Here is a 26,595-nt window from a genome sequence, read left to right on the forward strand (position 1 = left end):
GCTAGGATTTTGATTTCCGATAATTAATGAAAAAAATACCAGCTTTTAAACTTTGTCATTTGTTGGCAAAATATTGCATATAGGGTACCCTCATTTCTCGGATAACTTCTCCTACAGTTTTCAAGATAGGAAGTGGTTCTTTTGCAGATCAATTGTACATATATCAGAGGTGTGCATATTGCTAGGATTTTGATTTCTGATAATTTATGAAAAAAATACCAGCTTTTGAACTTAGTCATTTTTTGGCAAAATATTGCATATAGGGTACACCATTTCACTGGATATAGGTTGACATGGATTATGGATACAGTTCACATAAAAGAAAACCCAGTTTGCTGTCACATTGACAGCTTTTCACTTGTTTAAAAATAAATCAAGAAATCACTTCATGTTTTTTCTTCATGTACAATCAATACATCACAATACAAAATAGAAAGGGAAAAAAATCTGTTATCTTGTGTCCTTTTTTTAGTTGACCTGTGCCTATCTACAGTGCAAACATTCCCTTAACGTCAATTACACAAACTGATTAGTTAATAAAGTTCCTTGAGGGATTTCCCTTAGCTGTCTGAGAGGGAAACCCCTAAAGTTATTGAGAAGTCTCCTGCTAATTAATTAAAGCCTTAGAAGTCTCCTTTAATTATTGTTCAGGGGCGTCCTTGAATAAACTTTCTGTGTATGAAATGATTTAAAAGTGAAGACCTCCAAAGTATCTCACCAGATACATGACCAATCCCCCACAGATAATTTCCTGAAAGTAAAGATCTACCATTCTTTTACCAAAAAATATAACTAAGGATTCAAATACAGCATTTGAGTATTCGTGTGATTTAATAACAACATTAAAATTTAAAATAAAACTATGCAATCATATCAAGCTTATCAAACAATAGACATACAACAAAAAAAGATAAAGATTCAGAGAAAAATACAATGCCAACAATTTAAATAACTACATAATAAACATCAACAATCTATCTGAAGCATATTTTGGCTTAAAAAAATTCTTAATTCTGTTAAAAAAGGTTAACAACATTGTGACAAAGTTAATACTGCACTATGTCTACTGATTTTATAATTAAAACTTTCTTATGAATCTATCAAAGATAGCCTGAACCACTGAAATGAAAACACTCATCAGATTTCTGCTAATGACTTGTTTCTTGAACATTTTTGTTTTTCTGGTCAACTGGTTTCAGTGTTCGTGGTCCATTGGTTTCAGTGTTCATGGTCCATTGGTTTCAGTGTTCATGATCCATTGGTTTCAGTGTTCATGGTCCATTGGTTTCAGTGTTTAAGACCTCAGGTTTCAGCCTGTCACCTCCTGATAAGTTTTTCAGTGTTTCCAGCCAACAGAGTGCCCGTCAACCATTTGTGGCTCCAAGAAACCTCTGAAGCTGGAGCCGTCTGCAGTCCATCTAGCACCATAACCTACAAACAACCAAAGAGAACCACTGAGCATCAATATAACCTACAAATAGTCAATTTAAATACTGAACAACAACAAACCCTACAAATAGCCACATCAAATACTTTATTTCAACATTTCTATTGTAGAAATCAAGCACTGTAACCTAAAAGCAACCAACTTATTACCCACCCCCAAATAAAAACCGCCCACAAAAAAACACCTAAAGCCATTGGGATCCTCTTACACTTCTCTCAGATAAACTGAGGCTGAGGGGTCTTCTAAAAACCAACATAACCAACAAACAGCCATAAGGTTCTATTGAACAACATCTCTGTTGAATGAAATAAGGATGAATGTAACTGCTTACAGCCAAATACAATACCAAATATAGATCTATTGTCTTAAAATGATAAATGCTTGCAACATCCCTCAAAACTCTTCTGTAAATAATGAACCAGATTCATCAAATAACAAATTTATTTGCTCATAAATTGCTGGCTTTCCAATTACTGGTACCATCCAACAATAAACTGGGTACATAATCAGGGACCTTGATATATGAGCAATATTGGTAGGCATTATATAGAAAAGAAACAGCCATGAATAATAGAAAACTATCTCAGCTGACAAGTATGTTGGGAAGCTAGTGGGTCCATTATTAGAAGATTGTACAAAAAGCAATTTTTTTCTCATTTTATATACATCTTTCACTCCACTCTTTGTACAAATAAAATGAGAATATTGTCTGTCAGGGGACAATTAAGTTTAGGAATGGTTTATGTTTTTATTGTGTTATTACCTTCCTCTTGTCTGACTTCTAAGATATAAACATCATGCTACAACAAAAAAGAGAATTATGAAAAATTACCATATGCTTTAAATTCACGTTCTTCTACATCATTTAAAAAATCATATAGGTAGCCAGAGAGCCATCTTATGATAATATACAAGTATCTGTGACAAGAGTATCTCCGAGAAGATAATAAAATCTAGAAGTGGGTCTTTTACTTTTTCTGCATTGTAACAAGTTGATATAATTCATACAGAAGTGCTGTGTGAATTTTTTTATTGATCCATTCATACCGGTAACCAGTGGATATTAATCCATGTTACATACCGGTAACCAGTGGATATTAATCCATGTTACATACCGGTAACCAGTGGATATTAATCCATGTTGCACCGTCTAAAATCTTATTCATAATTGACAGTGCATAGTCATTCTTCTGTTTTTCAGCTAAAAAGAGAAACAAAAAGTGTTGAACCAACACATGTACACAACTATCTGTAGCATATTTGGATTTAAGATATTACTAAGAATTATTTGAATCTTACAGGGAAGAATTAAAGTTTTAAATCAATTCTGTATTCACATTCTTGAATAAGGTACAGGAATGAATATGTGAATATGGATATTGTCCCTTTCAGTTTAGAGAGAGAGAGAGAGAGAGAGAGAGAGAGACTTACTTCCGGTGCACCCTCCCCACCAGGAGGTTGAGCTGTCTCGGTGGTAGTGTTTGGACAATGCCCGGGCTCCAACACTGATCTCAGCATTTGGACTACAAAATAGGCCAAGACAATATTTTACTCATTTTGTAAATTGTTTGAAAGAGGGATGATGGGATTCTGGGATTAGGGATCACATTGGTGTGTGTCTGACCTGTGCCTCTCTGTAAAGGATTTCACCATCAGCTCTCTATCCACTGGCCACAGTTCTTGAGTTCCCACTGTCTTCCTCACACCCAGTAAATCTAACATCCCTCTTTTGCCCAAAATCTAACAACGTGAAAGAAATAGATTTTTAGGGCTCTGGGATATTTATAAGATTGGGGCAAATTGTAAGTTGGATATTTTTTTCAAAATGGACAAATAAGGTACACTGTGACTATTCTCAGATTTTAGATCTAATGGGGATTTTTTTTTCTTTCCGATTACTTTATGGGTTTATATCAGTGGAGCTTTCACATGTCGTAACATCTCATTTGATAAGAGACATTTTACTCTGCTCTCAGATTTTCTTTACTATATGCTGTGACCTTGAGAAGAAAAGGATGATAAGAGACAACTCTATCAAGTACTGATGAGTCAGGACACTGGGTAGTTTAATCCTAGAGCCACCAAGCAGCAAAATAGGCATAATGCTTTTGGGCACTGAATATAAATGACAGCCTTTCAGAGTTTGACTTCATAAAGCATATTTCAAAAGAATAGGGTTCTAAGAAAGGTTCTTGACACATGGAGAACTGCTGTTTATAATTACATTTTGAATAATTCATTGGACAGCTCCCTATGTTTTCTACCTCAATAACGTAAGTACAATACATCCAAAAGAAATAATAATACAGCAACAGAAAAGGTGCAGGCCTTGGTGGCTCACCTGAACAAAACAGACCCATCTCAATTCTACTTCTGGTGGAATTTGGGAGTCATAAATGAGTACCTACGTCAATATATCTATACATGGATATTGGTGTAAAAAGTGATAGCTGTTAATTCCATTTACAGATAGATTATGAAATTATCAGGTGAGTTATGATTATGATTATTACATCAGGTGAGCTATGATCATTAAGGGTTATACTTACACCAGATGAGCTATGCATGTTAATTATGATTATTATTACTTACATCATATTTACTGTAATATTCTATGAGATGAATCTATCATATATTGGCATATTATAAAAATAATGAGTTTAAATAATCAAAGAAATTAAAAGATGTAAAGAAAAGGACTATATATGGTTTGAGCCTAAAATGGCCCCTTTAAATGAACATCGTCATTTTACTGTAATTCTTTGTTTTATTTGTACAGATATACATTTGTAGTTTTTTCATAATTTTAATTTTGATTTTAATGCCCCCAATATAAAAATATGACATCATAAAGTTTACCTTTTCCCGCCATTTTTGCATTTTTAGCATAAAACGGCTTGTTTTGAAGCAGTTTTTCTTTAAGGAAACATTGAGCAACTGCTTGAACAAACAAAATATTTTCATCAAAGATGTATCTACCCAGTACCTATAAGTGAGCAAAAGTTCGTTCTTGTTCAAAGAGTCGCTCTGTATTTCCCATTCGAAAAAAGATAAGAAAAATATCAATTTTGTACTGATTTTTATTGAATTAAAAAAAAATAGCGTCACTTCTGACGTCATATACTGCCAGTGAGTGCATATAAATCAAATAAATAGGTGAAAAACATATTTTATGTCAGCTCTTTTATAATATAACACAACAAATTGATGAATCTGAATCACTTTAAAAATAGCGAATTATGGGGGCCAAATTTGACTAATAACATATATAGTTCTTTGTGATATTTTTTCTAAAAATTAATACTTTTCATGATTCTAAGATTTCAGGATAATTTTACTGAGAATAATGAGAAGAGCTGCCATTATTTATATTTTGAGTAAATTTGTGATGAACTTAAATGCCCATATAATTGTATACTGAATTGTAGGATGCTTTTTGCAAGTGAAAGCATTATCTTGAACTGAAAAAGCTATCGAATTGGACTCGGCATATTCAATCTTAAAATTATTCTAAAGCAGACCTTTATTTCCTTTTTATACAATCAAATTATCACAAACTACCATCATTGAATAACATTCAAGTACATGGCTGCTTCTGTCAACAATCTTCTATTATATGACCTCATTCTCAGCTAGAGGGCAACTTTCAGAAAAAGAGAAATTCTAGACTTACAATCATTATTTCCTTGACCCTGTAAGCTATTTCTTCGTCATTCCAATCTTCCCACAAAGTCTGAAGGCCGTCCAGAAGTGGCGTGATGGACTTGAAGTTTGCCTCCCTGTAAAATAAAGTAAAATCACTCACAAAATGGACCAGAGACTGACAAACAATTCAGAATCAACAAGAAATAAGCATGATAAGTCCCTTGTTTGGTGACTCACTTAGTACCGATTTAATTAAAATTAGTTCACATTGCCAAGGCACCCCAATTCACCTTTTTCATTAAGAAAATAAAAATTAAAAATATATTTGGACTAATTTTAACCAAACTTCTTATTTACTTATCTAGTTGTCTATTCTTTAGAGCATTGTACAACTACCCACCTTGATTCAGCGTATGACTTCTCATCCAGTAGATCATACTTTGGGAGATCTAGGGCTGGACAATATCTAAACGGTGAAGAAATTGTTGTAGTACATGTATTGCACTGAGTTCAAGTAATACACACCGTTATTAATTCCTCCCTTTTTTATTTATTGTCTTAAAATATCTACATTACATTGTTAAGTGACTGGTTGTTTGATATGTATCCCAAACAGACTGTGGAAACATTTTAATTTGTGGGGGCCAATTTTTGTGGAGTGTGGGTTTTTTGCTTTTCCGTGGTGATGTAATATTGTGGATGCGTTGGTTTTTAGTTTTCGTAAAAAAGATAACTCTTTTCAAATTTGTTTTCAGCGAGGATGTAAATTTGTGGGGGAGAGCATAACAATTTTTACTGTATATGTACTGTAGATTCCTATTTAAGCGCAACTCACGAATTTAAAAATCTCATATTTTTTTTTTATGTAAACTACATGAAACTATGATAAAAATTCTGCATTCAAGATTTTATGTTCTCGCTATTTGAAGGAAAACGGCTGAATCACAGAATTAAGTACTCGCGTAAAATAAGGAATCTACAGTATGTTGCAGATCCTATATACCGGTAAATATATTTAAATGTTGCAGATCCTGTATTTACCACACTGATTCCTTGTTCAACTAGTACAATGTTATGATGTTAAACTAGTGCATTTACTTTTTCCTCCTATTCAATCAATCAGGTGTTAGGAAATAACAAATGAAGGAGTGCTTACAATTATATATTTTTTAATATAACCAATAGGGGTGGGGGAGGGCCAACTTCACCAGAGTTTGTTTGCTCTCTTTTTTAGGATGAGGCCCAATAGATCAAGCCTCAAGAAGGAGTTTGGGGGAGAGGGGGGCTTAAAATTGTGAATTTGATAAAAGGCTTTTTGTGCATTTCGAAATATATCATGCAGGGTTATCTCTAAGACCCAGGGGTGGGGGTGGGGAAGGGGGGGTGGGTGGGTCGGTGGGGAATTACCCTGCCTAATGCCTTACTTACCCGGCTACTACTGCATTTCAAACACAATTTAGCTATAAGCTAGACCCCCAGATCCCCCCTTCTACTTGTTTATTTCTTCCTTCTACTTCAATTTTTAGAGACATTCCTAATCATGTGTCAAATGCTTGGATGAGGTAGCAACTTGTCCAGAGGTTTAACAAAATTATACATGTAGATCTGTTTCTCAACTGAATTGTAACGATAAAATAAAAAAAAAAATGGAAAATCATGCAAATTTTAAATTGAAAAGAAAGGCAGACTTGTGGTTCAAACCATGCATAAACTTTTGAAATTAATTTGAAAGTTTATATCAATTGATAATAAATGCTATTAGATCATCACACATTTTCTGGTAAAAAAAAAAACAAACTCTGAATTCTATGACACCATAAACAACAAGAGGCCCAGGGGCCACATTGCTCACCTGAGCAACAATTGCCTTAATTCTGATCAAATTAGCATTACAGTATCAAAATATCTTGACAACTAAGTACAGTAGATCTTGCTAAAAAAAAATAGAAAAATCTGCCAATTTTTATCCACCTCTTTTTGTGGGTAAATACCAAGCCCCTTTTGTTGTTGTACCTGTAAGAAGATTTTTCTCTATTCCAATTTACCCCCCCCCCCTCCATTTCGTGGCCCCCCTTTTCTCTAGGGAATCATGGTTTCATCAAACTTAAATCTGCATAACCTGTGCTTTCACACTAAGTACTGAGTTTTGGACCGAAAACTTTCCCAGAATATTTTTAAAGATTTTTCTCTATATATTCCTATGTAAAAATTCAAACCGCCATCACGGCCCAGCCCTATCACTAGGGACTGTGATTTTGCAAACTTGAATTTACACTATCCGAGGATGCCTCCACACAAGTTTAGGCTTTTCTGGCCAAATAGTCTTTAAAAAGAAGATATCAAAGATTTTCTCTATATATTCCTATGTAAAAATTCATCCCCCATTGTGGCCTCACCATACCCCATGACTATTATTTAAACAAACTTGAATCTTTACGATCTTGGGATGCTTCCACTTAAATTTGGGCTTTCCTGGCCTTATAGTTTTGAGAAGAAGATTTTTAAAGATTTTCTCTATATATAAAAATTTATCCCCCATTGTGGCCTCGCCCTACCCCCAGGGACCATGATTTGAACAAACTTGAATCTACATTATCTGAGGATGGTTACAATTTGAGGTTTCTTGGCCATAAAGTTTTGAAAAGAAATTTTTTTAAAGATTTTCTCTATATATTCCTGTATAAAAATTTATCCCCTAATTGTGGCCCCACCCTACCCCTGGGGACCATGATTTGAACAAACTTGAATCTACACTATCTGAGGATGCTTCCACTCAAATTTAAGCTTTTCTGACCTTATAGTTTTTGAGAAGAAGATTTTTAAAAAAAAATTCTGTATATTCCTATGTAAAACATGACCCCCCTCTTGTGGCCCCACCCTACCCCTGGGGACCATAATTTGAACAAACTTGAATCTACACTACCTGAGAATGCTTCCATTTTAATTTGAGCTTTTCTGGCCTGATAGTTTTTTAGAAGAAGATTTTTAAAGATTTTGTCTATATATTTCTATGTAAAACTTGATCCCCTAATTGTGGCCCCACCCTAACCCCGGAGACCATGATTTGAACAAACTTGAATCTACACTACCTGAGGAAGCTTTCACATTTATTTGAGCTTTTCTGGCCTAATAATTTTTTAGAAGAAGATTTTTAAAGATTTTCTCTATATATTCCTATGTAAAACTTGATCCCCCCATTGTGGCCCCACCCTACCCCTGGGGACCATGATTTGAACAAACTTGAATCTACCCTACCTGAGGAAGCTTCCACTTTGATTTGAGCTTTTCTGGCCTAATAATTTTTTAGAAGAAGATTTTTAAAGATTTTCTCTATATATTCCTATGTAAAACTTGATCCCCCCATTGTGGCCCCACCCTACCCCCGGGGACCATGATTTGAACAAACTTGAATCTACACTATCTGAGGAGGCTCCCATTTTAATTTGAGCTTTTCTGGCCTGATAGTTTTTTAGAAGAAGATTTTTAAGGATTTTGTCTATATATTTCTATGTCAAACTTGATCCCCCCATTGTGGCCCCTCCCTACCCCTGGGGACCATGATTTGAACAAACTTGAATCTACACTACCTGAGGATGCCTCCACACAAGTTTGAGCTTTTCAGGCCGAATAGTTTTTGAGAAGAAGATTTTTGAAAAATACCAACAAATTTTCAATAATTCTCAATTATCTCCCCTTTAGAAAGAGCGTGGCCCTTCATTTGAACAAACTTGAATCCCCTTCACCTAGTGGTGCTTTGTGCCAAATTTGGTTGAAATCTGCCCAGTGGTTCTTGAGAAGAAGATGAAAATGTGAAAAGTTTACAACGCCGACGCCGACGACAACGACAACGACGACAGACAACGGACAAATTGTGATCAGAAAAGCTCACTTGAGCCTTTGGCTCAGGTGAGCTAAAAACTCCTTGGAGCAAAGTGTTATCACAAATCTTAAAATTACTGAGAAAGAGACAATACATTGTATTAATATTTAACTATATTTATTTTTACAATGATTGAAACACAAGTACTTTCACTTATATCATTAAATAGCTCTTGTTGGCTTGGGTGTTAACATGGTTAATGGGAGGAGACCAATGATGTTGGCGGAAGCCAAAGTACCCAGTAAAATCCACACATCCAAACAGGCAACTACCATACCTTCTAACATACTGTAACAGAAGAGGAGGAATAACCAATACTAGGCTCGAACTCAGAACCTTTCAGTTAAAAAATTAATGCTCTACTGACTGAGCTAAATGGTTAACCCACTATCTAGTACTAGTAAAAGCGTAGCAGTTTTAAACCTATAATACACCAAATAAACACTATTAAACTGGGAAAAGACCAAACAAGATCCCATCTACATTAAAACAAAGGAGGAAATGGGGATGGATATGCCACACTCTCCGTAAATCCACAGAAAACATCACAAGACAGGCACTGGACTGGAACCAAGGTGGGGAGACCTAGGCAAACCTGGAGAAGATCAGTGGAGTCCAAGGCAAAAGAGGCAGGATTAACCTGGGCCTAGTTAAAGGAAGTCACCCAAAACAGTCTGCTGGCGGGGAGTGGTTGCAGCCCTATGCTCCCCAAGGAGCGAACAGGAATAAGTCAAGTAAGTCAACACACTATTACACTCTTCCCCCTTTTCTTTTGAGATTTCTATCCCTTAGAAATCTCATACAGGACTCTCTAAATCACTCCAGGTGGGTTATTTTGTTGGGCGCCAATGTAATAAAAGAGGAAAGATCACAACTAGGCTCTAACTCGGGACAATTCAGTTTAAAAACACACCCTACCGACTGAGCTAAAGGGTTGACCCACTAGTAGAAGCATCGCAGTACTGAGCCTATTATATAATTAATATTCACTATTACAATACAACCACTTCCGATCACAAGAATATAACTTAATTTGATTTGGGTTTTTCGGTAAGAAGTGAGCGTTTAGTCCATTGAGTTACTTAGACATCCAAGGCAACAATAAGAACATGATATGAAGAAAATACCTCTTTTCCATCCATTGCTGCAACATGTTACCAATCTCTCTGTACAAAGGATAGGAAGGATATCCTTGGATTGTCTCCCTTGGTGTACATTCCCTATTGCTCTTCTTCAGTAATGCCTTAATGTCTTCTTCGTCAAACTCCTTACATGTTAGTTTCAGCTCATTCTCTAGCACCTGTAGAAGAATGTGTTAATCGGAAGTAATCTCTTGATCAACAAAAAAGGGCAGAGAGAGAGAGAGAGAGAGAGAGAGAGAGAGAGAGAGAGAAATTGAGATTTTAACAAATTATATACGTACCATGCGGACATATTTAGATAACTGAAGAGTTTTAGTTGTTGGCATTTTCTGCTTAGTGACAATTTTTACTACAGTCAGATCGTGGTAACTTCCAACGGTCGGTAATTCCGTAATCTAGTCATGGGATCACCTTCCACTTTCAAGAACGAACAGAAATCATCATTTAAATAATATATTGAGATTTCAGTCTAGAAAACTCTAAAGTATAGCGAAATTTCAGAGGAAGTTGAGAAATGTCAAAGGGCCAACAACTCGATCAATCGACATAAAATGTCATCGGGATCGTTGTTCTTTCTACTTTCATTTTCGAAAAATGACAGACAACAGAGCTGTAAATGCTGTCTTTGAAAAAGTTTCTTTTGTGAGCAAGGTATTTTGATAAGTTTTAAGATTTATGTAACTCTTTCAGCAACAAAAATCGACATGGCTAGGGAGTTTACATAAGCTAATCAATTTAACGTTAGATCTTTGCATAATAACACAATTTTGTTAATTGGGTTAATTGACAAGCGATGCAAATCAAAAACAAGTTGTGAGATTTTCATGGCATATACAGTATGTATATTTAAATTTTCTTTCAAAAAACCCCCAGTTAATTAATCAGCTTTGTGCAAAACAACACGTTACTTTGAAATATTATGCTAGATATTAGGAGGGACATATGCATGCATATACGTTCCAGATAATATATCCTAAAGACAAATTGACATGTGTTTTTAATAAATTTTCTGTACCATGTATTTGTCAGATCAGTACTGTTTTGAAAGCCACATCTGATGATGAATCTGCCATACCAGGATATCTTTACATGGAAGTTTGTAGTATCCTTTTAAAGATTTATCGTGGGTTTCATTACCGTTTCAAGGAGTTGTGATCTGCCTCACTTTTGTATGACTGAATAATTTGCATTAATAATTTATCTTTTTAAGAGTCTTATTATGTTGTAATTAGTTTTTTTTATATTGCTGACATTCTAAACTTATCATTTATATATTATATACCTTACTTACCCGAATAAATTATGTATTGTTTTATTGCTCAATGAAATCATTAAGATGTGGTCAATATCAAAGTATGGAAACTTTGCTGTTGACTTAGTATACAGTTTCCTTTATAAGTACCTAGATATCACTCTGGAGTCAGATGGGTATAGTGATTCCATGCTAGAATACCTAGTAGATAGACTAAACAAAAAGTCCTGTCATGTTAAAATCAAGGTAACATCAATATCCATCAACGTGTTCAATGTGTTTAAGTGTATAAATATATACACCATATTCTAGACACATCATTTGTATTGTAATCCTATATGTTAACACTAGTCAGTGACTTAATGAAATGTTGCTTGAATTGAATTGTTGAGAAAAACAATTTTAGTGCATCTTAGGAACAACTACTAATCTAGTGTGAGAAAACAGAAAATATGAAGAGTTCTAAAATTTTTCAGGTAATGAAATTAATGAAACACATCTTAATGCATGGGAACCCTCAATTCAAGCTAGGCTTGATGAAGTGCTCCCAGGGTATCACAGAAGCCAAAAGTAGGTTTACAAGGAAATTATTTCATTAATAATTGATTCATTCTGAAATGTTACTATGAACCGATCTGTATATATGTATAATTGTATACCGTGGTGATAATATATATGTACGGTACTAATTTTTTAACTTACTGTAGAGCACAGTGGGCCACCAGATCCCTTACATGGGAACATTCCTTATCTTGCTGTGAGAAAAACTGCAAAGGTATTGAGAAGCAGGAATGCTGCTTTAGTAAAAGTGTGAAATTGATACCTGTAATTCTAATCTTGACATTTTATTACACTTGATGTATAATTAATGATATTAAGGAAGGAGTAACAGAAACATGTTTTAATATTTTCTGTAAAATGTTTTGAATTATTATATTATACTGTGCAGACACTGTCCCTTGGTACTCTCTGTTTTCAGGCCACTTTGTTTCTGTATAGCTGTTGTGTTAACGCATTATTTCACACAGTTAAATGCGTAAATCCCATACATATATTTCATTGTATTAATGAATCATTTTGCATATTGTTGCCTGTAATATGAACCTGGACATTGTGAGCTGTTATTTCATTCATTATTTGTTATAATCATAATATTATTTTTTTTATTTTTTTTTAATGTATATGCCCCCCGAGGGCCCTTGATTGGTGAATAAATAAATATATAGTGAAATATATATACTCCCTTTATTTAAATGTTGGACATATATACAAAGTTAAGTATTTTCTGTAGGATTTTAGCTAGATTATACCCAAGAGTATGAATTGTGCTAATCTCCTCTTACAAAAAGATACATTAAAATTTTAATGGCAGTTGTGATTTCCTATAATTTGATTGGTTGATGACCTGATAGTTCAGCAACATGAAGTGTTGAATTCTGGCAACTCTTTCTATCCAATTGTTTTACAGGAATTATTGGAGATGCTTTTTGACACAGAGAACTTTCCAACTACAAGCAAACCCATCCCGGCATCCTCAGGTGATAATTTTGATATAATCTGAGCAAATGTCACACAATATATTGGCATTGATATTTTTTATTACCAGGTACAAAGTTTTTATTCAAACAAACTTAATATATTTTGATTTAATTATCAGTCCTAAATATCTTCTAATTGTTTAGAGTATATTACAGGTTATGGAGCCCAGTCAGGTCCAAAATCCAAGATGGAAGGGTTTGGAAATACAGCCTCGCCTCAGAAAGGTTAGAGGACTTTTAAGGTGGCTGGCCCCTCAGATCTGCCTTAAATTTTTAAACATGATATTTTTGACCATATACTATTATTTAGTCAAGAAAAATCCAAATATTTTACCTTTGGAATATTTTCCTTTATTTAAATCCAGAGCTCTTCATTTTAGGAAATAAATATAGTCTAATACATGTAATGGCAGTGATCATCCAGCCCTCTTAAATTCCTTTTGTGTTGATACCGAAAGCTTGTGACTGCTCTTTATGTTTACTCGTATTTGTTACCTATACAATCTACTAGTATTCTGGGATTATTAGTTTGATATATTGATTTTGAAAAATAAATGCATGAATTTTATCATGATTTATAAACTGAAAATGTACACCACACAGGCAGTATTTAAACACAAGGTACGTAAATGTACATAAAAAAGCAAAGTTTTTTTAATCATAATTGTAACAATTTGGTAATGATATGTCATTTTCTAGCAATCTATGACTAAGCTGTTGAGATTCTCCTCTTCTTCAGTAGGGATTGGGAAATCCTTGCTACAAAATATCAGCGATTTTGCCCAGCAGCTTAGGGAGGAGCCAGAGAACCCCCAGAGGGCGGTCTTATCCTCCCTGGAGAACCCAGGGTCCTATAAACCTCCAGTCGACCTGACCTTCTGTCCCCCCGGAAACACCCTAGAGGGCATACAGCCTGTGACAAGACGGAAAGGCAAGTTCTGTTTGAATGTTTTTTGGTAAGGTCAGTGGAAACTATAGTTAATGTATGCATGGTAATCTCATGGAGCAAAACTGTAATCTGAAGCTGCCATGCTGAATGCAAAAATATTTTGCATTATGAGATTCTCTCAGGGATCAGATTTTGTGAATTGTTTTTAAGTACTTTTTACCCATCAGAATTTGTTTACCAAATTCATGAGTAACTCATAACCACCAGAATTAGAATAGAGAGTTTCTATATCAAGGATACCTACATTTACATGCATTTACCCCCAGAATTAGTGTATTAAAGTATTTGTGGGTACATATACCATTTTATGGGTCCTGGCTCTTAAACAATAATAAGTGTACTAACTGTATTTCACAGGCACATTTTTATAAGAATAATGTAATTCATTGGTCCTTTTTGAGCACCTCTTTCTTTGTACAATAATTACCTTAAGTACCTCTTCCCAATCAGAGTTTGTGTACCTTCAAATTTCATCCCCCTAAAAATTTAATAACGTTATCCTTCTGTTGAATTATCCTCCTTGAATCTTGAATTTTTGGAAAATCCCAGAAAATTTGATTTAATCATTACCAGGTACTTTACTTGGATATCATTTCTACTTTTCTTTTGTTATAACAGGAAAGTTTATGTTTTATTATCTGTAGAGGTTGTTCACATCCCTGGTAAAGCAGGAGGAGGCTGGGACGATGACGAAGATAATACTGATGAAAATGTAGAGGACAACGTGGCAGAACAACACAACAGTTCCAATACTGACACTAGGTCTAGGTAAGGGAAGGCACCAACTGTTATACAGAGTCTTGTTTCTCTGTGTTTAATATGGAGGACAATTTAAAAATGTATCATATTCAGTTTGATGTTAGCTTTTATATATATATGTTCAGGACAATATAACTATTTAGCAACTTCATATCTTAGCTATTTTGACGATAGGTTAGACAGCAGTAGTTACGAGGACTGGAGCACTGAAGAGAACCTGGTGAAATCAACCGTTGATACTGGCAATGATCGTCTGCTGACAAACTCTCAGATAACAGAGTTCATAAAGTCCTGCCAGGCCTGTAACTGTGATAAAGTTTTGGAGCTGCTGTGTCAGAGTCTACAGTCGACAGACGGACCCCTACTGATGGTAGGTACCTCAAAGAATGAGATACACAGAATCAAAGAAATAACATGCTTTTCTTACATGTTGTACTTTATTTACAGAGAGCTCTGCTTTTGGTTGAGTATTTGTTAAGAACAGACATCTATGGTATCAATCAAATTTTTGAAGCTTGTGGTAAATACTTGTTAAATATATCAGAGGGAAAAGCTAGTCCACAAACCTCCAAAGCCAAAAAGGTAAATAAAAATCGTGATAGAATTTTCAGTTATTTTATCACAATTACGTATTATAACACAAATCTAAAGTAAACATGAGTAATGTTTTCTAGAGGAAAGAATTCAGAGAAGATACATGTGTCTTTTTATTATGAAGAATTATCTAGCAGTATTTTATCTTGGTAGATCATAAGAATTCTTGAGAAGCTTCGTTCAACCCTAGTGGAAAATGCAGCTTCATGATATCAACAATGATTAGACAGTGTGCAATACCATATCATTATTACAAAATGAATTAATGTATGATTTTATCTGATTATTGTATAATTCCATGTAATCATGTAACGAGATTGTCTCTTCACTATCACACTTGGTATAGATGTCTGGACTTTCGTGTAATTTACGTTAGTCATATAGATATATAATACTTAAATGATCATCAAATGACTGATTGTTTATGCTACATGTATATAATTTTATAAAAACATTTGTGATTGTAATTGCACAATTTTATTGAGCCCCATAACATTGGTTCTGGTACATGTACCAGTATATCATCATTAAACATGTAAATAATTCTTTTACTGTCTTTTCTTCAACAATCAATGTCTTCACACAAGATCATACAATGATCAAATATATCACAGTCACTGTCATCAATCAAAAGTTTGATCCCTTCATTCGGAGTACATTCCATGCACAGAGTAGATCAAATCAACAAAATTATTGCGTAGCACAAAATTTGGTTATCATGTATCAGCCAATCAGTGGCTGTTGTATGATCAATGGGGAGAAAACACAAAGTATGTCCCTCATCTGGCTGGGCAGTCAACAAGCGGACATTCCTCCGTCCAAGATGATGTGCTGTCCTGTGGTTATGGCACTTTTGTCACTCAGCAAAAATAAAACGGTATTCACAACATCTTCCAGTTCTGAAAAATAAGGAGGATTAAGTTTTAAAACTTATTTGTCATAGTGTTTTATTTATTTTGGGCTCCAACATTTGTTAAATAAATACATGTAGAAAGAAAGGTTGCCTGAATATCCAGTAATTGTGCTTTGTTTCACATACATGTACAAGCATGTTGATAGAAAGTATATCCTAAACATCAGAGTTGCATATGATCTTTCTACAGTGAACAAGTATTAAATTACAGAAATAAAGACATCTGAACAGAATTTTTTTACCCACAAACTTCCCCATTGGTATTTTGGCCAGCATGGGCCCTGACTTGGCTGGATCACTCCAAGCAAATGCGGCCATGTCTGTCCATGTTACTGTGGGATTGACTGAGTTCACACGAATCTACAAAATAAAACACATGTATAACACTACATGCATTTCACTGCATTAATACACCAAAATGCAATTTATGGAAGAGAATACAAGATTTTATAACCTTTTAAAGTGGATATTTGGTCATTTTTAGCTCACCAGAACAGAAGGTTCAAGTGAGCGTTCCTGATCCTCCTATCTGTCATCCGTCTGTCCATCCATCTGTAAACTTTTCACATTTTTGACTTCTTCTCTAGAACCACTGAGCCAAATTTAATATGATGATTAGAACCATTTTAACAAGAGCTTGGACTTTGGGTAGTTATATCAAACAGCACTGTGACGTAGGCCTGTCTATTTCATTGTTGGCCACTCACCCGTGGCTCTTTGAAATCAACAAGATTTGTCTGGCTTTTGAGCTAAGACTACACAATCGGTGCATATTTCGCTTGGAACCACGTCATTTTTAACTTGTTTTGACGCAAGAAATAGATAGCTATGCCCGACTGAAGTCCAAGGTCTTGTTAAAATTGTTCTAATGACTCAGCTATGTAAAAAATTTAACTCAGCTGAGAATTAACGAAGTTTGATTTGAGAAGCGAGAAAAATCTCCGCTGAGTAAATTCTCACAATTTGAGATCAAACTTGGAGAAAAACCTAATTTTTTTGAGAAATCGGAGCCTGGCCTATATATATACTGGTACCTTGTGTTTATTGTATGAGAATAAGCACAACACTGTTTATAAAGGGGTACCTTGTGTTTGCCAAGCTCCAGAGCCATGACTCTAGTGATGGAGTCGACTGCAGACTTGCTGGTGCAATAGGCTATGTGTTCGTCCAAGGCCCGTGTAGACGCCACACTAGAAATGTTTACAATGGAGCCTCCACCTCCTCTCTCCACCATACCCTTTGCCACCACCTGTACTTAAATTACATTCTTATCAACTTCTCTCTTAAAACTGAAACATGTTTTGAATTGAGTTGTATTCTACAATTCAATGTGCACAATCCCTCTGCAACTTTGCAATATATATATCTGTATGAACTACATCATGTATAGTATTTTTAATTAGGAACAGCTTGTTTTATATGGTATTTTAAATGAGCATGAAATCAGAAACTGCCTACCTGAGACATGTTAAATACAGCCTTGGTGTTTACATTCAAAACACTGAAATGAAATAAAAGCATTCTAAAACTGAAAATACTGTATACAGGGAAATATTTGCCATTGCTTTGTTTTTGGCCCTTTCTCCATCATGTGAGTGAGCGAATTTAAGAGTAAGCAAATTCCAAGGTGTCTCAAATTATCTCCCTTAAAACACAACTGCGTTTGGGCGATTCCAACATGGGTAGAAACTGTTTGCAAGTGTTGAAGGGCAAAAATTACTCGGGGCAAAAATAACCCTGCATACAGTTATGAATATTTACAATACTACAAAGAGTACTAGTTCTGTCTGTTTGCCAGTTGTCAGAAAGAGTTGGTTGCATGTTTTCCATGATATATATTCAAGTTCTTTTAATTATGTAAATGAAAATTTTAAAGCAAAGTATTAAATTGGGAATATGACGAGGTAAAAAAACCAACTTACTCCTCAAAATCTTTCATGGAGAATTCCAGGAAACTGCCCAGACGTGTAATCCCTGCATTGTTGACAAGGTGATGGATTGGACCCAGGCTTTGAACAATTTTTTTGGTGGCATCAAAGTCTGCCACATCACAGAGAACTGGAATAATCCCTTTAACCTTGTCAAGAGTAAACACAATTGTTATCTAACCTGCCAATACATTTGCATGAACTAAACAAAGGTTGTGTATAAAACAATGTACTTTGGAATGAAAAAAACAACAGGATTATAAATTAAAGTATATGAGAACTGAACAAGGTTGTGTCTAAAACAACTTATGTACTTTGAAATAAAATAAACATACAAATACAAATATTCAAGGCGAACTAAAGTAAACATCTTTAGATGACCTGTGATATTCTTCTCTGAGAGAACCAACTGACTGATCAGCTGACTGCAATTTACCTCGGCTTTCAGGCTATCTAGGTCAGCCTGGGTCCGACTCAGTGCTATAGTTTCTGCACCACATTCCACTAGCTTCTTGGCAATAGCTCTTCCTATTCCTAAATGTATGAAAAAATGCAGAAACACTGGAAATTATGCGTTGCTTTAAAAACTACAATTTAATAGACCCCTTCATATTTCTTGCAGTACTCCGGTGAGCTAAAAGTGAATCACAAATAAAACACGACACGAATTATCATTCATTAATAGGCTAAATGAACATCACATATTCAAAAAATGATTTGATCAAGCTTTGCAGACACATAATAACCTGTCGTTATCTGAAAGTTACATCGAGATTTAGAGTAGATGACATATCTCAGCATATCCTGAAAAGTAAATACTGCAAGAACGATATTTATGTCAATTAAGTATCATATAATTAAGTTTTATAATATACACTAAGACGCAAAGATATTGTATACCTTTCCCTGCACCTGTGACAAGCGCCCGTTTACCCTGAAACTGAATTTCCATTTCTAACAGACTTTCAGGGTATCGTATCTCGAATTTCCTCTATTATGTGGCCAAGGAATCTCGAGTCCGATTAAAAATACTAAAGATGTAAAAACTACGTAAACATTACTTTCTGCTGTATAAAAACAATGATAATAGAATTGATTTTAGAATAAATTTTGAACGACTTTTTAAATATGTTGAATCTGGTCTATTTCCATATATTTTGCCGGAGAAATTTATGCTATGGGATTTGTTACTCATCATATTTGTACATCCGGTTGTTCCCTTACGACAATGATCAATATATGATCTCTCTATTTTATTCAATTCAAAGACTCCCATGCTAAGCTGTTGCACATGACATCCGAGAGGTAAACAATTTGTACCAGATAATTGGAAACGAATTATTGAAAAAGCATGAATTATTGAATAGTTATTCCAGGGCGCATTGACTTTAGACAACTTTCTGTTAATGAATTACAGATTAAGTTTAGTCCTTAGTCACTTACAGAGTGCATAATTCTGTGCATGCCAGATGTTCATTTTTTTTTAAATATGTTTTGTTTCTTTACCAAATTTCCACGTAATTATTTCATGGTATTCGTCACATGGATATTTATATTCTCTTTTGAGAAGTGGACAGGCATAGCCTACATAGGCTATGCCTGTCCACTTCTCAAAAGAGAATAGGGTATTTATTGCTGCTGCGATCACAACTATGACAAACCTCTAAATTTCTCATGTAGTATTGTTGTTTATTACATGATGTTTTGATTCTTGCATAGAAAATATATTGTTTAAGATGATATTTGTAAACCATGATTGACCTATAGCAGTGATTTTGAAGGAATCAAGTCAAGTCGTACCCAACCCGACTCGCACCCAAACCAACTCGTACCCAAATATTTGAGTACGACTTCACTAGTCAACTCGTACCCACAGGGAAAAATATATTTATACTAAGAAAATAAAATACAATAGTTTTCATTCATATGTTATGTTTTTTATTTCTGTTTTATTTAACTTTAAATTAACTTTGCCTGTTGCCTAATCCATTTGATTACTCAAAAAATATGTTTAAATTATAAAACAATATCTAATATAGTGATTTACTTACCGTTTTCTTGCAGGAAACACACCTCTCTTGAACCATGTTGATCTTCCAAATGGGATGCAAATATGTGTTTCTACTTAATTATGAGCAGCATGTTTATTTTGTGCTGACAAACTCATTGGTTGATCGGTTGAATTCATTCATTCATTCATACTTTATTTCCCTCATATGAGGATTATTTCAGAACATACAATTATACATACATGCAACAAAAATCATTATAAGACAAAGCATAAGTATTTACATATATACAAATAATAATAAGGGGGGGGGGGGGGGGGGGGAGGTCCTACACGGGGGACGGGGCACACACGTACACAGGTTATGCTGCTAACATTCGGTTAGGTTGAGATTTGAGGGTCTGATTATAGCGTGCAGCAGTGTCTCGGATGTAACGGAAATTAAGTATACGAACTGCACGTAGATCTTTTTCTGACAACCATGTGAAGTATTTCCCACCTAGAAGAAAGAAGAATATATCATCCTCAGTCATGGCACACAGGTCCGCGGAGAGGTGAATATCAAAAGAGTTGGTGATCTGATCCCACCAGTATGTACGTAAGTCATTAGTAGAGGGACAGGAACAAGCGATATGTTGAAAAACGTCTACAAACATGGTGTTGCATAGTAGGCAGATAAAGGGAGTCTGTTCCGGAGGGCAAGCTATAAGCTTGCAGATAAATTTACAAAGAGAGATTTCGTATGAGTTGGACGGAATAGACCAGATGAAACTTGGGTTTTGGTTTTGGATAATGGATTTGAAACGGTAAAAATCATTGTCATTTATCATTCTAATGTTACGGTTTGTTTGGTGTAGCTTAGATACAGCAGATCTCACTATCTTTTTCCAAGTCTGTTTCGGTGGAAATGAGCAATCAAGGAGCCACGTTTGTAGGTATTCAGTGAGGCTGTAAGTGGACAAAATATTGATGACATCCGGAATAAACCCTCGCTGTTTATTGGAAATGTTCTCCAGGAATGAAAATAGGCGTGTTGAAAATATCTTCTTTGAAAGAGACTGGTGATCCATGAGACAGAGTCGGCCTAGAGATAAGAGTTTGCGGATATCTATTTCCGATTTGATAGGTAGAACGTTGAAAACACTTTCACAGATATCGGATCTTGTTTTGGTCGGAAGATTTTGTGCATTTTTGCAAACAAAATGTTGAAAAACATTTAGGCGTTGAAGATCGTTGGTAGATATACTGCTCCATAATTCACAACCGTAGAGGACTGTGGGAAGAACGATCGTCTTATAGAGGTGTGACAAAGTAAGCGGGTTAAGATAGTTGGAGCCTATATCGTTGAGAGCAAAATATGATTTTTGTCCTTTTCTACAAGCTGTTATAATCCTATCTGAGAGTGTAAGTTTGTTGTTGATAATAATGCCTAGGTGATTATAGTTGTCAGCACATGGAATTATTGTATCACCAAGTTTCCATATATAATCAAAATCTAGTTTGGAGCCTTTGGAGCGGACTTGTAAAATGCACGATTTTTGAGCATTGAAGGAAAAACGCCACTTCCTGGAATATTCGGAAGAGACATCAAGCATGCGCTGTAACGCCGTAGGTGTTATTGCAATACACGCGATATCATCAGCAAGCGATGGACAGTTGCTGGTTATACTAAAAATACCAGTATTTGTACAGGATTTTTCAAGGTTAACAACAAGTTCGTTAATATACACAAGATATAAATAGGTTGACAGAACTCCACCTTGTCGTACACCTTGTGACACGGGAAACCAGTCTGATTGGGTTTGATTGACAACAATTGCACTGGTTGTGTTTGTATGACAATCATTAATGATTGACCAAAGTTTTCCAGATATACCCATTTCGCGTAATTTGATAAGGAGGCCATGCCTCCAAACCGTATCGAAAGCTTTTGAGATATCTAAAAAGCATACGTAAATATTGCTGCCCTGTTCAACGTTATGGTATATAGTTTCTTGCATATTGAAGGAAGCTGTTAAACACCCAAGGTGCTTTTGAAAACCCTGCTGTTGTCCGCAGGGGAAATGTCTGTCAATAACAAACTCTGATATTCTTGAATTGATAACATTTTCAAAAACTTTAAGGAAACATGACAACAGGGCAACTGGTCTGTAGCTATTGCAAGATGTCTTAGGTTTGTCTCCTCCCTTGTATAATGGTACGATGAATCCACGTTTCCAGAATTCTGGGATTTTCCCGATATATACAATTGCATTAAAGAGTTTAACGAGACACATATTCAAAAGGTCACCGCCAAAAATTAGATGTTCATAGGTAACAAGGTCTGGTCCCGGAGCTTTGCGGCGTTTGAGTTTGTTGAACACTGCTAATATGTCATTGGTTGATATTTGGCCACCAGGTAGTTCGTCATGCGACTGAGTACATTCGGTTTCGATGTTCGTGTATTTAGATTCAGTTTGAACATAAAAGGTTTCATCAAATGACGAATCCTTAGACGGGGTATATATATTTTCATAGTACGTCGCAAATGCACTTGCGACGCCCAGGGGATCGCGAAAGGATACGCCCTCTGTCGAAATGATTTCTGGGTATGTGCGGGAAGTTTTAACTTTGTGTTTTTTCACAAGTTTCCAAAACAGACGTATATCGCACTCAGCGGCTTCATCTAGATCTTGATATACTTTGCGCATGTGATCTTCGTATTGTTTAGTGAGCGCATCTCTAAAGCGTCTTTTAGCGCGCTTATAGTTGCGATAGGAGTCAAAGACCATGCCACGTGGCCTCCCTTCGCCTACCCATATGCGCCGGAAGTTTCGTTCGGTGGAGTGCAATTAATTTTATTTTTAATTGATGATAGTTAACCTGCTCATTGTCATTCTTTGATCCGTCCACATTCAAGAACAGAACTATAGTATGCTAGATTTTTATAACAAATTCTTTTAAATTTGTTATACAATTCGCATATTAATGTTATCGATAATATACAAAACATAACAACATAAGAATAAAAGCCATTCATTTTATTTTCTTATAATAAATATTGATCTGCCCGTAGTGAACCACATAGTTTTGGGTACGACCTGACCATTTGAGTACGAGTTGGTTTGGGTGCGAGTCGGGTTGGGTACGACTTGACTGTAATTCATTTTGAATGTGATGGTCAATTGATAACTTTTTTAACATCAGTGTACATATCATGAGGGATAGGCCAAAAATAGTTATGGGATGGTGTGGTTACTATAGGCATTTTTTACTTTCCAAGAAGTATTTAATCAATAAATTGATGATTTTTATTTTACAGAGGTAAAAAGAGACAAAGAAATGATGACTGTGAAGATTGTTACCCCATTTCTAAAAGAATTAACCGATTACAGATAGAGTATGTAGACCTATTGTACTTTGATTTTAAGATAGCTTTCACCCAAGAAGTATCGATATGCAAGCTGAAATTCGAAGAAAGATACTCTTACTGTTTGTTCTCGGTGTCTAATTTTATCTTATCATTCTACATGTAATTGAACATTCTGAACAATCTGGCTAAAGAGTTGACTAGCCATAGTACCGTACTACTGTCCATGTAAATAAAATATGCAAAGAACTACCGTTATATTTGATATGAGTCAAATTTGGCCTCCATAATTTGGCATTTTAAAAAGTGTTTCAGGTACATTGAAAAACTACTTGGAAAATGCGCCATTTTATGCCTAAAATGCGAAAATGGTGGGAAAAGGTTACTAACTTACTAGTAACTTTTTGATGTCATATTTCAAAATTGTGGGCATTTGGATCAAAATGAAAATTAGGAAGAAAATTCACATGTAAATTTGTTCAAAGGAATCAAAGAATTACAGTGAATATAGGGAGCCATATTAGGCCGTTATCTTATATAGTCCTTTGCTTATACATGTAATAATTTTAAAATTTGGACTTTGATTTATTATTCTCTAAGTTATTTTTTTTACAAAGCTTATGAAAATATTTGACACCAGAAAAATTCTTTGGAAATTTTATGACTGAGTTTATCTCTTTATCTTCCTCATAACTCCTATAAAACGACCTCTTCACTTAAAAAAAAGCAATGTTACATGCCACAGTGAAATAGTTGAACACTATAAACAGGGTGTTTCTTAGGACAGACTCCCTTAACTGGACTTGTGATTAAAGGATTAAATTTGTTGCATAATTTGTGTGATTTTCAATAATTTTTATTTTTCATCTTGTCATTGCAGATCAGTTTCCAATCCAAGTACTAGCTGTGTACATCCAGCTCAGACAATGGGGTAAGTGAGGGTTTTAAACTCGTAAATTGTAATTCATAATGTATATATTTAGGAATTTCATGTTTACATTGTATTCTTAATGACTGTTTTTCAGCATATAGATCAGGGTGAATTAAAAAAAGTGAATCAATTTAGAATCTAAGTTTGTTTTGAATTTATTAAAAAGCATTGCAGATTCCATATTTTTAAATCATATTATGGATAAATGGTGTTGTTAATATTTTTTTCTGATATTAATAGATTGTTATTTTTTTTCAGAGTTTGTATTCCTAAAGCCCTCCCAAATGAACCGGTTGATCTTCATTCACACTCCCAGTGTAGTAGCAATACCCGAATCCAGTGTGATTCCCACAATGCCAATCACCTGTCAGAAGTAAACCCCCCATCAACCTCCACCAATAACAACCTCAATGCTGAGAACCCCGCCTGCCTGGCCTGTAATATGGGTCAAGGTGACCCGTATTACCAGGAGTTAATGCAAGGTTATGACCCCGAGCTGAGGGAAGAAGACAATCCTCATTACTTCAGCATTAATAGACTTCTGTTTGAGGCCCACGCCAGTAGAACAGGGCGACACAGAACGGACTTCTCGAACACATGACTTGTTTTCACTGGCCTTCAGTTCTGATGTATGGCAACAGATCTGTTTGTTGTTTTAATGTGTGATGTTGAACTCGGAGTGGCTGCTGATAGATAAATGGTGGGAGAGAATGCTTTTGGTTTCCGTTAGTTACAAGATATGTTATTTATTTGTGTATCAGACAGTACATTATCATTAATCTAGTGATTTATAGATTCTTCATTTTTTTTCACTTTGTAACTAGTCTGTGTGGAAACACTGTATAATTATGTATTCCTATTTTGATTTGTATTGAATAGTTTTTGAATACATCCATTCAGCAAAAATTAGGTTTTAGTTTAAAAGTTCTTAATAATGTAGATTTTTTTTTTCATTTACCTCATCAGCTTATTAATTAAAAAAATAAATATGGCTAATGCTTGAGAATGTTGAAATCTCTGTGTGTCATATCCAGTTATATGCAAATGAAATAGAAAACAAAGTGGGTTGTCTTTAAAAGAATTTTGAAAAAAGCTTTCCTCATAAACAATGTTCACTGTACAGTGATGAATTTTTTAACAGTTCGCAGATGCATATTATAAAACAGAATGAAAATCGTGTCACTCTGATGTGACTTAATTACATGATTTTCTACAGTTTGTTTGCCTGGTAATTGTGAATTGAAGTTGTAATGAGTCAATATTTGGAACAGGAGGAGGGGTGGGATACTAGAAGGAGTCAGTGTACATAGGGGGCTGGTTGGTGAATTAGACCTCCCACACCAGTGCTGACAGCAAAACGCCCCCTACTTTAGTGATGTCTTGATTTTCTTGATAACTCTATCTTGAAGTTCCAAAGTTAGAAGAAAATCTACATTAATGATTTGTTAAAATAAAATAATTTATATACTGGCATTTTTTATGACAACTTGGATAATGAAAGCAAACCTCTGTCTCTAGATCTGTCTCTGGCATTCTAACAACCAAACTATTTTAATAACAACTTAGAATTGTATACAAATCATTGTCAGTGCATGTGTATGTATAAATTTCAATTATTTTAAGGAAAAACACATATTTCCAATATATTATACTTACATTAATTTCTGTATAACGTAGGTCTGTTATATGGTAGTATTTACCATTGCCTAGTACATTATACCGGTATATTAAAAAAATCGAACAATTTAGGTGACTTATGTATTAATAAAAATTCATTTACTGATTTACACAGGATACCTGCTAATGAAAGCAATAGGTATTTTAAGAAGTATTTTAAACGTCAATTTTTATTTTAGAAACTATGTGTCTGATAACGAAATCCAATTATGCTCATTTTTGTAGCTATAATGATAAATTTTTCGCAAAAAAGGGAAAAAAACACTTAATTTTTGCGATTCAGTGCGCAACTTTGCGATAAAACGCGGAACCCTTGCCATACTTTCGCGAATAAACGCGTACCTTTCGCTTTATAACGCAAATATGCTACGATATAGCGCTTAACTTTCGAGAATAAACGTGAAACTTAAATATTACTATCGTTTTAAAGAGTTGGTCTGTGCTCCATATTTTTGTCATAGCCTTACGAAGAACGAACCATTTGAATCAACAAAAACTTGGAGCAATGACCCATTAAATTAGCAATATCATTTTGTATTCCAACAATCGAACGTTTTAGAAAAATAATAGAAGTCTATAAGTC

At 34.8% G+C, this 26,595-nt stretch overlaps 4 protein-coding genes across 6 annotated transcripts; 2 read left to right on the forward strand and 2 right to left on the reverse strand.

Annotated features, from left to right (window-relative positions):
• Positions 1 to 1,081: 1,081 nt before the first annotated feature.
• Positions 1,082 to 10,667, reverse strand: LOC105347774 (uncharacterized). 2 transcript variants are annotated; one of them, XM_034455360.2, is made up of 9 exons: positions 10,396 to 10,667; positions 10,100 to 10,272; positions 5,493 to 5,558; positions 5,121 to 5,226; positions 3,072 to 3,187; positions 2,879 to 2,970; positions 2,563 to 2,648; positions 2,211 to 2,247; positions 1,082 to 1,431 (listed from the first exon to the last, which is right to left on the reverse strand). In XM_034455360.2, exons 1-9 carry the CDS (start codon positions 10,438 to 10,440, stop codon positions 1,337 to 1,339), a joined length of 816 nt encoding a protein of 271 aa, XP_034311251.2. In that variant the 5' UTR covers positions 10,441 to 10,667; the 3' UTR covers positions 1,082 to 1,336. The 2 variants fall into 2 exon arrangements, 1 of the variants encoding a protein (XP_034311251.2); XR_010707995.1 differs by having other exon boundaries at positions 1,263 to 1,431; positions 2,495 to 2,648.
• On the forward strand, positions 10,640 to 15,753 carry LOC105347775 (AP-4 complex accessory subunit Tepsin). Of its 2 annotated transcripts, none has more exons than XM_066067293.1 (12): positions 10,640 to 10,765; positions 11,144 to 11,216; positions 11,521 to 11,612; positions 11,843 to 11,936; positions 12,074 to 12,141; positions 12,835 to 12,904; positions 13,061 to 13,129; positions 13,644 to 13,835; positions 14,498 to 14,621; positions 14,787 to 14,982; positions 15,060 to 15,194; positions 15,360 to 15,753. In XM_066067293.1, exons 1-12 carry the CDS (start codon positions 10,709 to 10,711, stop codon positions 15,414 to 15,416), a joined length of 1,227 nt encoding a protein of 408 aa, XP_065923365.1. In that variant the 5' UTR covers positions 10,640 to 10,708; the 3' UTR covers positions 15,417 to 15,753. The 2 variants fall into 2 exon arrangements, with proteins under 2 accessions (XP_065923365.1, XP_011455280.3); XM_011456978.4 differs by having other exon boundaries at positions 10,677 to 10,756.
• On the reverse strand, positions 15,039 to 19,154 carry LOC105347776 (D-erythrulose reductase). The gene is made up of 7 exons (XM_011456979.4): positions 18,948 to 19,154; positions 18,484 to 18,581; positions 18,042 to 18,196; positions 17,578 to 17,620; positions 17,204 to 17,368; positions 16,362 to 16,479; positions 15,039 to 16,105 (listed from the first exon to the last, which is right to left on the reverse strand). The coding sequence occupies exons 1-7, from the start codon at positions 18,997 to 18,999 to the stop codon at positions 16,002 to 16,004; spliced, it is 735 nt and encodes a 244-aa protein (XP_011455281.2). The 5' UTR covers positions 19,000 to 19,154; the 3' UTR covers positions 15,039 to 16,001.
• A 49-nt stretch (positions 19,155 to 19,203) lies between these two features.
• Positions 19,204 to 26,081, forward strand: LOC105347773 (uncharacterized). Its single transcript, XM_011456974.4, has 4 exons — positions 19,204 to 19,352; positions 23,357 to 23,434; positions 24,285 to 24,335; positions 24,594 to 26,081. Exons 1-4 carry the CDS (start codon positions 19,339 to 19,341, stop codon positions 24,934 to 24,936), a joined length of 486 nt encoding a protein of 161 aa, XP_011455276.1. The 5' UTR covers positions 19,204 to 19,338; the 3' UTR covers positions 24,937 to 26,081.
• Positions 26,082 to 26,595: the final 514 nt, after the last annotated feature.

Source organism: Magallana gigas, chromosome 7 (genome assembly GCF_963853765.1).
Source record: "Magallana gigas chromosome 7, xbMagGiga1.1, whole genome shotgun sequence".
Taxonomy (NCBI): domain Eukaryota; kingdom Metazoa; phylum Mollusca; class Bivalvia; order Ostreida; family Ostreidae; genus Magallana; species Magallana gigas.